This window comes from Terrapene carolina, unplaced genomic scaffold (genome assembly GCF_002925995.2).
Source record: "Terrapene carolina triunguis isolate 2854851 unplaced genomic scaffold, T_m_triunguis-2.0 Scaffold96, whole genome shotgun sequence".
Lineage (NCBI taxonomy): Eukaryota > Metazoa > Chordata > Testudines > Emydidae > Terrapene > Terrapene triunguis.
Window position 1 is genome coordinate 3,013,059 of NW_020664447.1, and position 17,226 is coordinate 3,030,284.

Genomic DNA, 17,226 nt, shown 5'->3' on the forward strand with positions numbered 1-17,226 from the left:
TGTATCCAGAAGACAAAGACACTGTCCAACTGTATGGTTACGTGGGTAATTTCTAATCACCTGGGAAATAATACTTACTGATTTTCCTATTCATGTTTCCAGGTATAGAAGAAGGAGATTTCCTCTCCACTGTAGTGGTTTTTCCCTTGGAAGAGAGCTGTAAGTGGGAAAAAATTACTATTATAGGAATTTACAGCAACAGAAGTACAGAAGCCCCACAGGCATCACACCAAGAAAAAGAGAGAAAGCTAAAATTATGCTAGAAACTAATCACAGAAAATACCACCAGAGGAAAAAACAGACAGTGATCATGAAAGAAACTATGGAAACCTAGCTAACCAAAAACTGCTATGACGTATTTATAACTGGCAATTTTTTTTAACCAAAAATAAGGATTAACTGAAAAATATCACATTTACATTTAAAAACTGCGTACATTACTCTAAAGGCCCCAATCCTATAATCCATCTGTACACAGAGACCCACTACTAAAAGGGGTTTTGTTTGGGCAAAGACTGGCCTTTAAAAATACTGGGGGGGGAATTAATTCCAACCTATTTGCCTCTCTTTCTTTGGCAAAAGTTTTCTGGCATTTATGTACTTTTCTGGCTTTGCACTAACACTGTGACAGTCTTTGTTTAATCCTGATCTGATGGTGTCAATGAATGAACCGGTGATGTTGTAGCTGATCTGGTTAGGTCCTATACCGAAAACCCACCGACCGCTATGCCTACCTTCATGCCTCCAGCTTCCACCCCGGACACACCCCACGATCCATCGTCTACAGCCAAGCGCTGAGGTGCAACCGCATCTGCTCCAACCTCTCAGACAGAGACCAACACCTACAAGATCTTCACCAAGCATTCTCAAAACTACGATACCCACACAAGGAAATAAGGAAACAAATCAACAGAGCCAGATGTGTACCCAGAAGCCTCCTGCTACAAGACAAGCCCAAGAAAGAAACCAACAGAACTCCACTGGCCATCACTTACAGTCCTCAGCTTAAACCTCTCCAGCGCATCATCAGTGATCTACAACCCATCCTGGACAATGATCCCTCGCTTTCACAGACCTTGGGAGGCAGGCCTGTCCTCGCCCACAGACAACCCGCCAACCTTAAGCATATTCTCACCAGCAACCACACACCGCACCATAACAACTCTAACTCAGGAACCAATCCATGCAACAAACCTCAATGCCAACTCTGCCCACATATCTACACCAGCAACACCATCACAGGACCTAACCAGATCAGCTACAACATCACCGGCTCATTCACCTGCATGTCCACCAATGTTATATATGCCGTCATGTGCCAGCAATGCCCCTCTGCTATGTACATTGGCCAAACTGGACAGTCACTACGCAAGAGGATAAATGGACACAAGTCAGATATCAGGAATGGCAATATACAAAAACCTGTAGGAAAACACTTCAACCTCCCTGGCCACACAATAGCAGATGTAAAGGTAGCCATCTTACAGCAAAAAAACTTCAGGACCAGACTCCAAAGAGAAACTGCTGAGCTTCAATTCATTTGCAAATTTGACACCATCAGATCAGGATTAAACAAAGACTGTGAATGGCTAGTCAACTACAAAAGCAGTTTCTCCTCCCTTGGTGTTCACACCTCAACTGCTAGCAGAGGACCTCACCCTCCCTGATTGAACTAACTTCGTTATCTCCAGACTGATTCTTGCCTGCATATTTATACCTGCCTCTGGAAATTTCCATTACATGCGTCTGACGAAGTGGGTATTCACCCACGAAAGCTTATGCTCCAATACATCTGTTAGTCTTAAAGGTGCCACAGGACTCTCTGTTGCTTTTTAGTGAAGTTAATGCAACTCCAATGATTTACACCAGCTAATGATGTTTTCCTTAAATAGTTAAAATAGAGTTAACTATGTCTCTCAGACTTTGTGGAGAAACAAGAATTGTAATGAACCCAGAAAATAGTGGGATCTAAATTATAGGAAGACCTTTGCTGCAACCTAAGGGTACATCTACACTGCAGCAGCTAGGGCCGCACTGTCGCGTCCCCACTGCTATATTTAGCAAGCTAGCGTGGGTACATCTACACAAGATGGATATTACACCCGCGTCTGTAATATAGGCACATCCTTAATTACCGTGTTTGCTATTGTGAAAGCTATCATATGGAATATGCCCATTTGTCACTGTCCCATAAATTGCTGACTCACTAATTTGTATCCTCTTCTGAGCTGGGTTGAACTAAAAATATTTTTGTCTAAATAATTTTTTAAAACAAGCCCAAAGTTAGACTTTTTAGGAGATTTCACAGATGCATCAGTGTCTTCAAAACAGATGTTTATTCTTACCTTATACAGAATGTACAGTATGTATAAAAGGATTCCAAATCCATAAATGGGTATGATCTGCCCCACGAGACCTCTCCCACTGCCACCTCCTCCTCCACCACCTCCACCACCCTTGGCCTTGGCAACTGCCTCTGCCAGGTGAGACCTTGGAAAATGGGCACCAGAAGACCTGCCATCAGGGGACATCTGGTGATGCATCATTGGTGGAAAACGACTTGTCTTCCCTGAAAAACAAGTTGAAGATTTTTCTTCCATTACTTTTTATTTTTCTGTATAGAAGTGAAATAGTAGTTTGCAGGGTTGGCTTCATTTCTGTGTTCTTGTTTTAAAGCACCACATTTGCATCGATGAAAGTGTAGTGGACTGAAGATAAAATTGTGGACTATTTTTCCAATAATTCACTATGTGCAATATCGTCAAATATGTAATTATAATTTCTGTCATGTTACAGATGGGGAAATAGAGATCTGGATAAGGACTGAGATAAACAGATAGCTAACTTGCCCAAACTATAGAGCAAGTCAAGGATTAGAACTCAGAAACTCTTACTCCTGGTTCTGTGCGCTACAGGTCACTAAATATACATCTCTTTCCTGGACAGGCCTAATTCTGCAGTAGAATCTGTTAGCAAGACACAGTGCCCATGTACTTCAAGGAACTCTGCAGGAATCCATGCTGGCAGATCTTGTTGCAGGACTGTGATGTTATTTGGCACAGTAAACTGTACTGGATTCTTTACAGTTCATGTAATAAATTAGTATTTACGGTCTTATTTTAATTACTAACTTTTAATTCAAGAAAGGTGTTGGTTGCACAAAGTATTTACTTACAAAATATTAATGGAGAGATTGATAGATACAAAGAGCCAGGGAAGTATTTTTGCAGGGGGTGGGAAGTGGAATGAAGGGTATTTCACAGAAATGGAATAAATTAACATTGGCACTGAATTGAGGGGTGCTTGCCCCAGCATCCCACTAAGCCACATAGCACCTGGGCCCTGAGTCTAGGTTATGAATTATAGTGAGTAGAAAGATTGTTTTAGAGGAAATTATTTTTTAAAACTAATTAAGACCTTATTTTAAAAGTTGCTGACTGAGTAGCAGCTTTTCTTTTTCTTAAAGCGAGCTGGGGGTGTGCATGTCACTAACCAAAGAATTCTCAATCTAACACAGCTCTAACAGCTCTTTCAGAGTTACTATAGTCTATTTTATTGAATTATTAAAAGTGTACCTTGTAAGACATAATATCTTATTTAGAAGAGTCTTGTAGATACAGCAGGAATGTTTTGTAACAACAGGTTGCTATGGAAACAATTACGATGTCATACACAAAGCACTATCACTTCAGGTGGGGAGTAAGCAGCAGGAGTGGAAAAACTCTTAGGAAAGATCTCATATTCACTAAAATGCCCTTTATAAAAGCGATCAGTTGCAGGGTGGAGGGGACAGAAATATGTGAGGGACAGAACTGTTTTAAATTGATTATTTTTCTACATCTTCCATGAAGCATCAACCACCCTTTAAAAACTTAAATTTACATAAAGAAATAAACTTAGAGCTAAAGGGACACGGTCAACTTGAAATCTAGTCATTTACAAAAAAGGAGTTGAAGTAGTTTCTTATATTACGCCTGCCCCTGAGTTTCACTGCCAATTTTTGTAATTTGGCAATATTTTCTGTTTTTAAAAAAAATCACTTCCCCATCCCTTTCCCTTACTTTGTGAGGACACCCACACCCACACACAAACAACAGAGGAAATTGACTACACAGGAGAATGTGAAATGATGGAGTTCAAAGTGCTGTCAAATCCACAGTCAATAAAGGGAAACAGAGATTTTTTCCCCCTCCAATCTCTTTCAGCTCTAGTAAACTTTGGTGCCAATAGTAGGTAAAAAAGTAATGAAAAGTAGTTTTAAAAAGCAATTTTCATAAATATGTAATATAAAACATTATTTCATATTTGGTATTAGTTGCTTATAAAAGACTGTGTTTCCCTATTAAGCCCTTGGTTGCAGGACAGAGGAAAAAATACAAACACATAAGTATGTTATGCAGTTGCTCATCTCAATGAGAAAAAGATTTAAAAATACCTTGATTTTTAAAAAAAGAAAATTTGCGTTGAGCCAATATTTCAGCCCAATGCCACTTGAAACAGTTCCCTAAAACACAGCTGATTGTGAAAATTACAACAAACCCTGATAAACAGGTGCTATTATCAGTTTTCAGTGATGTGTGTATGTCACTTGAATGTAGTGCTTGTAAAAGATGCCTGGTTGACATCCCTAGAAAATGAAATCCTCTATCCACAGTGTGATGATATATGCTTTATGGGAATATGACGTAATTGGAGTATGTTTTATGCTACATGTGCCATGTAACTTATCTCTGTAAAGGTTATGGTCTACTGAATCTATTCATCCTATTTGTACACCTATATCAATTTTGTACTTGAAGTTATGAATATTAGTTGTATACTTGCTTGATTTGTACGTAAGCTTTGTAAGGCATTTGGTCAGCTTCTTTAGAAAGGAATTTGCAAAGTTAAGTGCCCAATCAAGAAGCACTTAAAGAACAATGGACCTTGGAATGCTCCAATTCACATAAGAAATCTACTTGAGGACATTCAAGGTAGCACGTGAACCATGGCTGCTACCTGTAGTTCTGAGTCATGCATGGACATGTGACTTGCCCATGTGACTCCAAAACTCCATCTTGGAGCTAGACTTTGCATAGGAGTGAGAAGGGGATCGCCACCCACAAGAGAAAGTCTATTTAAACCCCTGGGAGACTCCTCCATGTTGTCTTCAGCTGGCTAAAGAGAGAGCCTCTCCACCCCAAGGATATCTGAAAGGAACTGGAACAAAGGACAGTAACTATAGTGGGTGTGAGTGATTGCTGGACCCAGACTAGAAGGAGACTAGTTTGTAAAAGGAAGCTTACTGGGTGAGATTTTATTTGTATTCAGTTTCTTAGACATAGACTTGTGTGTTGTATTTTATTTTACTTGGTAATTCACTTTGTTCTGCTTGTTACTACTTGGAACCACTTAAATCCTACTTTCTGTATTTAATAAAATCACTCTTTACTTATTAATTAACCCAGTGTATGTATTAATACCTGGGGGGGGCAAACAGCTGTGCATCTCTCTCTATCAGTGTTATAGAGGGCGAACCATTTATGAGTTTACCCTGTATAAGCTTTATATAGGGTAAAATGGATTTATTTGGGGTTTGAACCCCATTCAGAGTTGGACATCTGAGTGTTAAAGACAGGAACACTCACTTCTGTAAGTTGCTTTCAGTTAAGTCTGCAGCTTTGGGGCAAGTAATTCAGACCCTGGGTCTGTGTTGGAGCAGACGGGCGTGTCTGGCTCAGCAAGACAGGGTGCTGGGGTCCCAAGCTGGCAGGGAAAGCAGGGGCAGAAGTAGTCTTGGCACATCAGTCTGGCAGTTCCCAAGGGGGTTTCTGTGATCCAACCCGTCACACATAGAACAGCTACAACTTATGCTCTTCCAGCATGAGCTTCCTTACCCAGCTCTGCCATTGGATGTAGTTCAGTTTCCATACTCATTCCCTCCTTGACCTCTCTGCGGAGGCTATCAACAAGATTACTAATTGATACCATTGTACTGGGGTTTATGATATGCACAGTCATCCAGGGACAACTAGACTGAGACCACCAGATTTCACAGCGGCTGCTGAGCATTCATCAGACAGTAAAACTTAAATTCACTACTGTCCTAGGCTGGATGCAAATTGATGATTGGTGAAGGGTTCCAGATTTTATTACTTGAAATGGGTCCTTCTGGTTACACTATTCACATGTTACTATTCACTCGTTACATGTTACTTTAATTTCTCCAAGTTCCTTTATGCCACCCACGAGGGTGAATGTTTATTATTATTATTTGCATTGCCCCAACAGCGTGCTAACTGATTTACAAAAAATAACATACAAAAGATTGCTGCCCTGAGAGCTTGCAAATCCAAATAGATGGTGTATGAATGAAGGGGCAGTGAAGATGAATATAAAGCAGGTCTGTAGATTGATAAGCATACATCTTTTTAGTGCCACAACTTTGTCTGGGTTAATTTTTATCTTCTTTTACTCTCTCAATACTACCTATTATTTTGTATACTTTGTCAGGTCTCCTTTCTAAACTATCGTCTCAATCTTTTCAAGCTCTCTTCAGATGGAAGTTCTTTACAACTCTAATATTTTTCATTGTCTGTCTTTGAAACCCCACACACTATTTTTGCAACACCTGTTCTGAGAGAGGTGACCATAACAAACCCAATAGCCTGTGTAATGGTGTATCGCTAGTTTATATAATAGTATTATAACATTGTCAGTATTTCCCATGCTATTTCTTATGCATTCCAACATTGTTTTCTACACCATGGCTATACAGTAGCAGGGCTTTTTATGACCTATCCACATTAATGCCCTCTTTCCTGAGTAGTTACACTTAGTTTAGAACCCAGCACCACATAGGAGTAGTTGGGTCCTCTGGGCCAACCAAGTTCAGAAGTGATGCACTAAGTGGTGTTAGTGTAACACCTGGACAGACTCCCTTAGATTCACTAGATGCACTTCCACCTCTTTTGTGCTAAGAGTCAGTATCGCCACATCACCATGTGGTGGGATTAAATCCCCTACTCCAAAAGGTTCATATCTTTCCAGATTAGCACCCAGCCAGGAGGATAACAGAATAGTCCTTGATAGCTATTCTTAGTTAGTAGGTACCAGGCAATAAAGGACTTCTGCCCTCCAGGACCAAAACATTCATAGAATAGTGTGACGTTACACTCCATATTTTTTATGGAAATATGCTTATGATATGGATATGGTATAACTGAGATATTTTATGCAAGATGGGTCTTGTAAGGTATCATCGGAAAGGTTATAATTTACTGAATGTGATTATCCAATTTACAGGCATGCATCATTTCTGTATCTAAAGTTAGGAATATGGACCATGTAACAATTACAACTGTGTGTGTATTTGGGAGACAACCACTAGACAACAGGCCACCAGCCTTGATGGGCCATTAGGAAGAAACTATAAGACTTTGAAGATACTAATCTCTCGCCTTTCTGAGAGGCATCCTGGGACATAGCTGTGACACTACTAAGTCAGGTGGTCCTGTCACCTGGTACTAAACACCATCTTGGACTTCTAGTAATTTTCCACTAAGAGGAGGGGGAGGTCAAGACTGGGAAACAAAAGATTCCCGCCTTATGTAAATCTTATTTAAGGCCAGGTAGTAAGGCAAACGTGACTCTTCTCCATTGCCTTCCTGCCCAAGAAGAAAGACTGCTGGAAGTACCTGAAGAGACAAAGGAATTGAGTGGCGGGAAAGGCAAGGGCAGTAAAGAGAAATAACTGGAACTCTAAGCTACAGAAACTCTGCAACTTGCCTAAAACAACATTTAGGGTGAGAAATTACTTCTTGAAACCAGTCTCTTTAAGATCTTAAGCTTAGTATGCACGTTTTGTTTTATTGGCTTAGTTATCTGCTTTGTTCTGATTGCTATCCCTTATAATCACTTAAAATCTGCCTTTTATTGTAAATAAACTTGTTTTGTTTAGTATTAAACCCAGTTTGTGCAATTTCTAACTGGGGGCAAGAAGTTGTGCATATCTTCCTCCACATTGAGGGAGTGGGCGAATTTATGAGCTTACATTGTATAGATTTCTCTACAGTGCAAGACAATATTATTTTGGGTGTACTTTCCAGAGGGGAGCTGTACTTGAGCACTGAGCAATTTCCTAGGTGAGTCTTCTCATAGAGAGCTGTTTGCAGACTCTGTGTGATTCTGGGGGTGGGGATATGTGTGTGCGCGCTGCCAGAGTGCCTAATTCAGCAAAACAGGGAGCGGGAGCCCAGGCTAGTGGACCAGGCAGGCTCAGTGAAATCCCAGTGCATCAGGTTGCATCCCAGAAGGGGGGGTGAACCCATCACAAATAGTCTATTACATTTTTTTTTTATCTAGAAGTTATTAAACTGTCTTCCTTCTCTTTCAACTTGAGCTCATTAAATATTCTGCCTCAGTAAGATGACACACCTCCCTCTTCCCTCCTGCCCCTAACCAAAATACAAATCCTGATAGAGCCCAAAGCTACATTCCTATTCTGTCCCCTTTGCTATCTGAGTAACATTGCAGGATCTAGTCCCCAATACTGATAGCAAGTACTGCTTCTATAGGTCCTTTTAACGCTTTGGGAAGGGGAAAATACTATCTCATGGTAGGCTTTATGCAGCCTTTTCTTAAGCTTAAAAATATCATGCCATGGCCATTTTAAATGGTTTTCTAACTCATTCCTGACTAAGACTGTTACACTCCTGCAGAGATAGATACCAGGTATGGAAGCCTCACATACCACTCCCTGAATGTCTTTGCAGTTTAGTTAACCTAAATCAGAACTTTAGTTACGTAATCATAAATACATCACATCACCTTTCATACTAGCTAAAATTAGATATTAAGGGCAAGCTCCCATTAACCCTGTTAATTTAGTGGGGCTACAGATTCAAATAAAAGAGGTAAGTGTCAAACTGACATTTGCACTGTATCCGTGTGTGTTAAGAGGTTGAGTTTTCTCTAGACTGTAGGTGAAATCCTAATTAGAAATTCGACAGCATGTCATAATCACAGAGTTTATTCATCCTAAAACTGATTAAAGGAAGTTTTAAACAATCTACTCTAATTTAAATGTGATTAAGGAAAAGGATACAATAATCCACTTCAAACTCCAAGTGATAACATTCAGATCACAGTAACAGCTACTTCTGTAAGGATACTGCATGTGGTACAGCTAGCGAGACTCTTTTATTGAGTGTTACTATACCCAGCTTGCCTATTTATCAATATCTACACCTTTTATTTCTCATTAAGATTAAACTGCTTAAATCATAAAACTGGATTTAAGGTGTAATACAGGATTCGGACGTAGCTGGCTAGCTGCAAAGTGCTAACTTTTGATATCAATGGGACACACAGAAAGTATATATAACCCACTGTCACGTTAAATTTGTAATCCACCTATACAGACCACTATAGTACTTATATGGCTTCATTACTGTAGTATTGGAGTGCTCACAATCTTTAACTTATTTATCCTCAAACGCCTGTGAGGGAGGAAAGTACTATTATCCTCCTTTTATAAATCAGGAACTGAGGCACACAGAGGCTAAGTGACTTGCCTACGATGACACAGGAAGTCTGTGGCAGAGCACAGAAATGAACCCAGGCTAGTGTCCTAACCACTCCACAAACTGTGAACAATCAAACAGCACTAGTTAAACAGACACACGATGCAGCACCTGGGGTAAAAAGCCTAGGAGTCAGAAGACAGGGTCTGGTCACAGCTCTGCCACTGGCCTACTGTGTGGCACTGGTCAGATCACTTCACATCTGTGTTTCAGTTTTCTAATATAAACTTGGCTTACTTTTGTAAAGTGCTTTGAGTTCTAAGGTTAGAAAGCATTATATAAGTGCTAGTTGTTAAGTGATCCTAATATTAAACTCCAAACAGTTAATTCCTTTAAAAACATAAATGAGATTTTTGTGTCTAACTTTTAGCTATTAACTTCTGAAATGTAAAATAATAAAACAAAAACTCTTCTATATTAATCAAAATATACAAGGTAAAGTTTTTTATATAACTTTCCAGCTATCTGAAAAGTGGTTTCATGATAAACTTCAAGTCCCATGCATAGCACAGAAGAGCTAGAACAAACCATGAAGGAGGCACCTACTCCGTCAGACATTCTGCCACTACCCTAAATTGCAAGAATAGCAGTGAGATACAAAAACATCCTTGACTTTAGGAATGCAAATACTAGTATCATGAGAAATCTACCTTCAAATTATACTTATGACACTTCATAATTATGGGTTGCATCGGTACTATTTATTCTTTTCCTTTGAGCTTTTCACTATAGGGAGTAAAGAGAAAACTGTTTTTCAGACAATCATTGAAATTAGGAATTAAAAAAAAAAAAATTCAGATCACTCAGTACATCTCCCTCCCATTTCCTACAATATATTTTCTCATGTTTTCTCCAGTCCAGTTTTATATGTTATAAGCCAGGGTGCTTCTATCACTTGCTTTTGAGAGACCATTCTACAAACTAATACCTCACTAAAAACTAATGCAGTTTTTCCTGATATTTAATCTAAATTTTTCCTCCAGCCACCAAATAATTTTTATTGCTTTTCTCTGAACTCTCGCTAGTTTGCCAATATCTTTCTACTGGGAACTGAATGCATTATTCCAGGCACAGTCAAACCAAACAAAGATCATATCTCTACCTATAGGAGGCCCAAATTATGTTAACCTTTTTCAAGCCGCCTTACATTACAAGCTTATGTTTAAATCACTGATCATTAACAGGCCTCTATTTTCCAGGTTTTCAATTCCCACTAGATCTGTGTTTTATTTTTCTTCAGACGTGTTAGTTTACATTTTCCCCCCAAATGACTTGTTTTATTTTCTTGACACACCTTATGTCACTTGAGCTATTGCTAATTATTAAGGCAATGGTGAAGACAACTATATATGCTTTTGGTATGAGCAATTGGTGTAATTTCTCCTAAGAATGTACTAGACGCAGTATATATTTCTTATAGAAACCCGGCTTAGGACTGCTTTTTAGGGAAGGGTTCTTGCTGTGTTCTTAAAAGTTTAAAGTTGGAAAAAAAAAACACATTAAGCTGTTTACATATTATGAAATTAGGTTGCCAAATGACTAATTTTTGTTTGATCTTATAAAATGTGTGCATAAACACTGCAAGGAGAGGGAGTGGGGGGGAGAAGGTGTAAAGGACAAGATAGTTACCCTTAACAGAAAAGCTCACTACCTAGAACCTCCCTGACTGAAGGAAATTCAAATGCTAATTGTGTCAAGATCCAGTTGCTCAAAAGACTGATCTAAAGTAGAATCCGTTGTACGCTCAAAATACAGGTGAATGATTTTGATTTTATGATTCAGAATTTTTAATACAGAACTAATTGCAAATTAACTGCAAATCCATTGCTCAGGAATATTTTTTGCCATTCAGATGCAAAGTTTTTTTTTTTAAACAACAGTGAATAAAAGGGACCAATGTTATAAAATACACAGGATGCACTGCTGAAGACTATATTTTAAAGTACTTTTTAAAAATGTCAATATAGGCTTTATTCCTCTCCTCTAACCAATAACTTATTTCAAACTCTTAAAAAATATTTGAGGATTGTACATAATGTAAACAGGCACTGCCGATTTAAGTAGATACAAGAGTTTTCCGAAATAAAATTAAAGTAGCATTTTGTATGATGGCATAGTGGACATTAAAGATACATCACCCCTGCTGCTTAACTCCTACAGTAGTGTGTTTTACTGCTTTCTTAAATAAAAAAATACTTCTGAACACTTCTTTGCTGTTACAGTAGTTGACATACCCACTAAGTTATAGACTTGTATGATAAATCTCTTTTGGACAATGTCTGATTCTAACAAATAGCAGAAAACTTTAAGCATGTTTTATTCAGGCTAGCGTTGAGGCATTTGCTTTAGGTTTTAAAATAATATCTGATTGAAAAAATTGATATTGTAGTTACTGTTTAAGAGGACAACTAGTGACAAGAAAATGAATCACAGCTGTTTAATCAAGATTTACTTCATTTTTTATGGAAAAATAAAGTTTAGTCTGTGTAACAACTGTAATGAAACCACTGCCATCAAACTGAAAAATGGACTATAAACTTAAACTGAAGTTGTGCAGCTGACAGAGGTTACATCCTGAGAGTAAGGCATCTGTAAGGCATCAGAGTAAGGTCAGTCCTGGAGGCTGCTGAGCACTGTCCCTGATCCACCAACACACAAACTCAAGCTTAACTTTAAGCATGAGAGTGGCCCTACTGAAGTCAAGTGCTTAAGTGTTTTGATCGATTGGGGGCAGAGAGCTCAGCACCTTGCTAGCTCCAGTCCTTAATGTGCTACCAAAAAAACTAATACTAGACATATAAGCACGTTCTTTCTGCCTTCCATGTTGAAAGTGAGATGACAAAACTACATACAGAAAAAGCTTGTAAATCTGTACTGAAGTCATTTGCAAATATGAACATTTGCAACAAGTTTGGATTTGTGTACCTCTACTATATAAGCACTATGTTAGTCCTCCGGATACAAAATGAAGTCTTCTAGCAAGTTTGCCTTTATAAGAACATCTTTCAGTTGCTTACAAAGGTTATCCCAGGGAGAGTAGAGTTAGTAAGATTATTTAACTATATGATCATATCGATGCCACAGAACTAGAAGAAAACGGAATTTATCAAAGGTGGTGTACAATGAAGTCACCTTATTAAATCCCCATTTCTGCAATTAGATCTGCTAGCTTGGATCCCTGCCCCCTTGCAGAGCCCCACTGATGAAGATAGGAATCTGCACAAGGGGCCTCTCTAGTGCATTATGATTGCATAGTAAGGGGCAAAGAAGTAAATGTACCTCAATTAGCACAATATTTAAAAAAATAATTTCTTACTGTACATAAATAATCCTAACTATATGTCATGTAAAATGTGTTATGAAAACCTGATATATTGGTAACAAAATCAGAAATAATATTGGAGTAGGAAACTAAACAATGTAGATGATTTAAATGAACTTTTATTTCATGACACTTCAAAAGCAAAATGTAAAAACAACATAAGAAAATGTCTTTCAAATAAATGACAGAACACAATGAATGAAGGATACTGTAATTTGATCTCCCTTTACATAACTCAGACAAAATTTACTACACACATTAAGAAATAAAACTCAAATGAAACTTGAGAGTTTTGATTAAAAGGTTTTTGGGAAAGAAGAAATGTAAATCATGTCAGAGATGGGAACAATGAGCTACTACTCCGCCTTTGAAATTCCACGGTATACAAAAGATCTCTGAAATGAGAACAAGAACAGGTGAGATGGAAAAACATTTGGGTGAATTATAGAATACTTTTCATTTCAAAAGCCACCAACACATTTTATACAAGCATTGCACCAACACCACCATCGAAATGAAAGCTGTAACCTTGGGGGAGCAGAGCTGCAGCCAGCCAGACACTATACAATACTAGGGGGGAATTTTTGGCCAGGCAAACATATTCTTACAAAACAGTTCAATGAAATGATCATTTCAACTTGAAAATCTGAAGATCCCATAGTACTTTACACCCATAAGTGAGAAACGCAAAGTATTAAAATGACTCTATGCCTACCTACAGTAGTATTTTAAACTTAGTACGTAAGCTTCTATTACTACCAGCTAATGCAAAATGCAGGATGAGAATCTTGGAATTATAAACACCATCCACTGAAATGCACAAAGCGCCTTGGGACCGGCTTTTTGCCATGTTTGTGCAGCATCTAGCACAACAGGGCCTCGGTCCAAGACTAGGGCTCCTAAGCGGTAGGTAACACAAATAATAAAATGCTGCCAATTGTGGCTGGGGCCGAGATCAGGCTAGTCCCAGGGTTTCCCTATGGTCGGATTCTAGCAGGGCGGCTTCTTGCTGGGCTCAGACACAGTAAGCAGCAGACACCTGCTCCGTCCCCTCTGCACACAGGGACCCACAGCTAGAGCGGGCCGCCCACCCCCTGCACCCACGAGCGACACAGAGCGAGGGGCCCTCAGCGAGGAAGGGGGTGCATAGACGGGGGACGGGACGGAGACTAGCCCCAGCCGTGAGGGTGGCAGTTCAGCAGCCGAAGCCCCTGATAGGGATGTGAATGGTCGCCACGTCCCTGGAGGGGACGAGGGGCCAGGCCCCGGGGAGGCCTCTTACCCTGGGGCGGGGCAGGCGGCGCGCTGCCGGGCTCCTGCCTCCCGCCCCGGGACAGGAAGGTCCTAGGCAGGAGCAGGGAGACGCACAGCACCAGGCAGGAGACCATCGCCACCTTCCGGACGGTCGGATACGCCATGGCCGCCCCCAACGGCCGCACGCGCCAGAGACAGCCCGTCCTCCCCCCAACCGACCGGAAACCGCGGAGCGCAACGGGAACCGGCAGCCGGCTCCAAGGGTAACATCCGGGCTGTGACCCCTGACGTACTTCCGGCACGTGCTGCCTGAGGAAGGTGCAAACTCAGACTCCGCCTTCCTCGCAATCGGTTGATCATCGAGCGTGTCCGAGCGGTGGGAGCATGCGCACTAGCGACTGCTGGGCTGGTGCCGTCCGCTGCCCTGACTGGTTCGGGTCAGCCTCTGCTGCTTCCCGTCCCCGAGCAGAGCCACGCCTCGCCAGCGCGCCCCTGCACCGACCGTGCGAGCCGGAGCCCGCCGAGGGGGGAGGCGGAGTTTCCAGTTTCTTCGGAAGGGTCTTCTCCCGTTAGCTGGACAGCGTCTCCCTAGAGACCCGGCCGCCGCGTGCTTCCCATCTACCCACAGCCTCGCCGCCCATTACAAACTGATCGCTGGGGCCGTAGATGGGGGGGGGGGCATCGCGTGTGGGTCACTCACTGGAGTAAAACTCGTCACTTTGCTGCTAAATGCCCTTCTGGGGCAACTGCAAGGGGAACCTTGTGGAGTTTTCCTTATCCTACAGGCTTTACCCCAGGAATGAGTGATCCAGCTCACTCCGTGTACCTGGCATGTAAGGTTAATGCATTATCATAGGCTATTCAGCATAACAGGGATGCTTATTAGTCTATCTCGATATGTAATTTTTTTTCACTATACACTTTTCCTCACTCCCATCCAGAGGTTTGGTTCTGTGTCCTATGCTAAGAAAGGCAGCAGGATAGAGTATGTGCAACGCTAAAGAAGTGCATATAAGTCTTAGCAACACATTAAGAACAAAACCAAAATGCAAATGGGAAACAGTGCTTTTCGACAACTAATAACTTGGCCTAACCTAAATTATTCTTTATGAGGACAGCAAAAGTTGCCTCCCTGGCCCTAGGACTATCCCTCTGCTAAATGTCAAAGAGTTGCTGCATACACTGGAAGTATTAGACTAAAAAAAAAAAAGTTATAATGGAAGTTGATAGGTAGCCTAACTATGAGGTCACTGCTGCACCCCCTATAATACATGTAAGAGAGCACATGATGGTGGGGTCTGGCCTGAACGTTTTATTGGCAGTTGTGGTTTACAACTTGTTAGTAACCTCACCTTCCCGGTGAATGAGAGAATGGCACACACCCTAAATGATATTGAGAGTTTAAAAACCATTACAGTACTTTTTTTTGTATTCTTCCACTTGTAATGCCAAATTTCCTCAGTATCATGAATCCAAATGTACAGACCTCAAGGAGAGGGATATCCATGTTCTAAACACCAGTGTCATTTGTACTTCTGCCAACTTATCTCTTTGGGCTGTATGTGTGAAGTTACCTTACAAACAGATGACCTGTCAATTAAGTGGGTTAAGAGATTTATTGAAAACAGAGGAAGGGATAGTAAAACAGAAGTGGTTTGCATATCACATCTAGATATACACATCTCATAAGCCTGGGATGCCCAAGGTACAGCAAAAAATCATTTATTAAATATATATTTCTGGCCATTTGTTCCTCAACCTGATGCAGCCTTATTTTGGCTGTCCCAGAGAGCTTTCCAGACCTGCTTATCAAGTTCCTTGATCCAGGACAGATCCCTGGTTATTGAGTTTCTCATCAGGTTGAGAGAATAAACATTTCCACAATTAGTGGCTGAAATCAGGGGTGCCATCTGGAAAAAATGCAAGGAAATACAATGACCATTCCCTTCATTCTGATAACATCCCCTATCTTCCTGGCTCCCAGTTAAGTATTTCAAAGGCCACTTCGCAACTCTGTACTTTAGCCATGTTCACTAGTCAAAGCAGGTGGGATTCTAGGGTAATATCCATTGTCCCTGGCAATAGATGTTACATCATGCCTTCTGTCTAGCTGTATCCAGTCTGTATAGTGGCCTCTCCAAGTGGTAAGAATAGATTTTTCTTGCTATAAATCCCCCAGACCCATTTACTGTGAAACATTGTGGACAAACCCCAGACTCTCTGTCAGTATGATATAATAGTATAGTGTTCAGGTCCAATATTTTGTGAGCAAGGCTAGCAAGTGCTCTATCCCTTTGAAAAAGTGAGATTTTTCTCTTTCCAAGAGACACTATAAAACTCCTGTTTCTAGTTCTCTCATGTGTTGCAGGGGATCAGTACTTAAATCTGGATCTCAGCAAGTTAGAGGGAGAATTATGCATGTCCCTTGCCCACCTCCTCCCCATCTGCTGATCCCCATCTCTAAGTCTGGGGAAGAACAATGCAACAGAGGTGACACTCTCTCCTTTTACATCCCCAAGCTAGGATGTAACCAGGTTTCCCCTGGTCCTTCTGGACACAACTCACCCAGTTGCAGATCTCCACTAGTACAGTAACTCCTCGCTTAACGTTGTAGTTATGTTCCTGAAAAATGCGACTTTCAGCGAAACGATGTTAAGTGAATCCAATTTCCCCATAAGAATGAATGTAAATAGGGGAATGTAAATAAATTGCTAACCTGCTGGGCAGCTGCTGCACAGGGAATTTAGGGGAATGGGGAGCTGATAGGGGGCTGCTGGTCCACCCTGGTTCCAAGCCCCCACCAGCTAGCTGCAATGGGCTGCTCTTCCTGCAAGCAGTGGACAAAGCAGGTGGCTGCCAAATGACGTTATAAGAGAGCATTGCACAACTTTAAACCAGGGCTGCCTGGGGGTGGGCAAGTGGGGCAATTTGCCCCAGGCCCCACAGGGGCCCCCACGAGAGTTTTTTGGGGCCCCTGGAGCGGGGTCCTTCACTCGCTCCGGGGGCCCCGGAAAACTCTCGTGGGGCCCAGGCCCCCGGATCTTCTTCCGCTCTGGGTCTTCGGTGGCGGGGGGTCCTTCCACCCCA

At 41.1% G+C, this 17,226-nt stretch overlaps 1 protein-coding gene across 1 annotated transcript in view; it reads right to left on the reverse strand.

Moving 5' to 3' along the window:
* The window catches only part of RIC3 (RIC3 acetylcholine receptor chaperone), a 29,832-nt gene extending 15,437 nt beyond the window's left edge, over positions 1 to 14,395 (reverse strand). Inside the window, exons 1-3 of the mRNA XM_024196473.2 lie at positions 14,168 to 14,395; positions 2,346 to 2,569; positions 79 to 157 (exon numbers count right to left, since the gene is read on the reverse strand). Coding sequence (XP_024052241.1) covers positions 79 to 157; positions 2,346 to 2,569; positions 14,168 to 14,303 — 439 coding nt within the window. The 5' untranslated portion in view covers positions 14,304 to 14,395. The remainder of the gene's footprint in view (positions 1 to 78; positions 158 to 2,345; positions 2,570 to 14,167) is intronic.
* Positions 14,396 to 17,226: the final 2,831 nt, after the last annotated feature.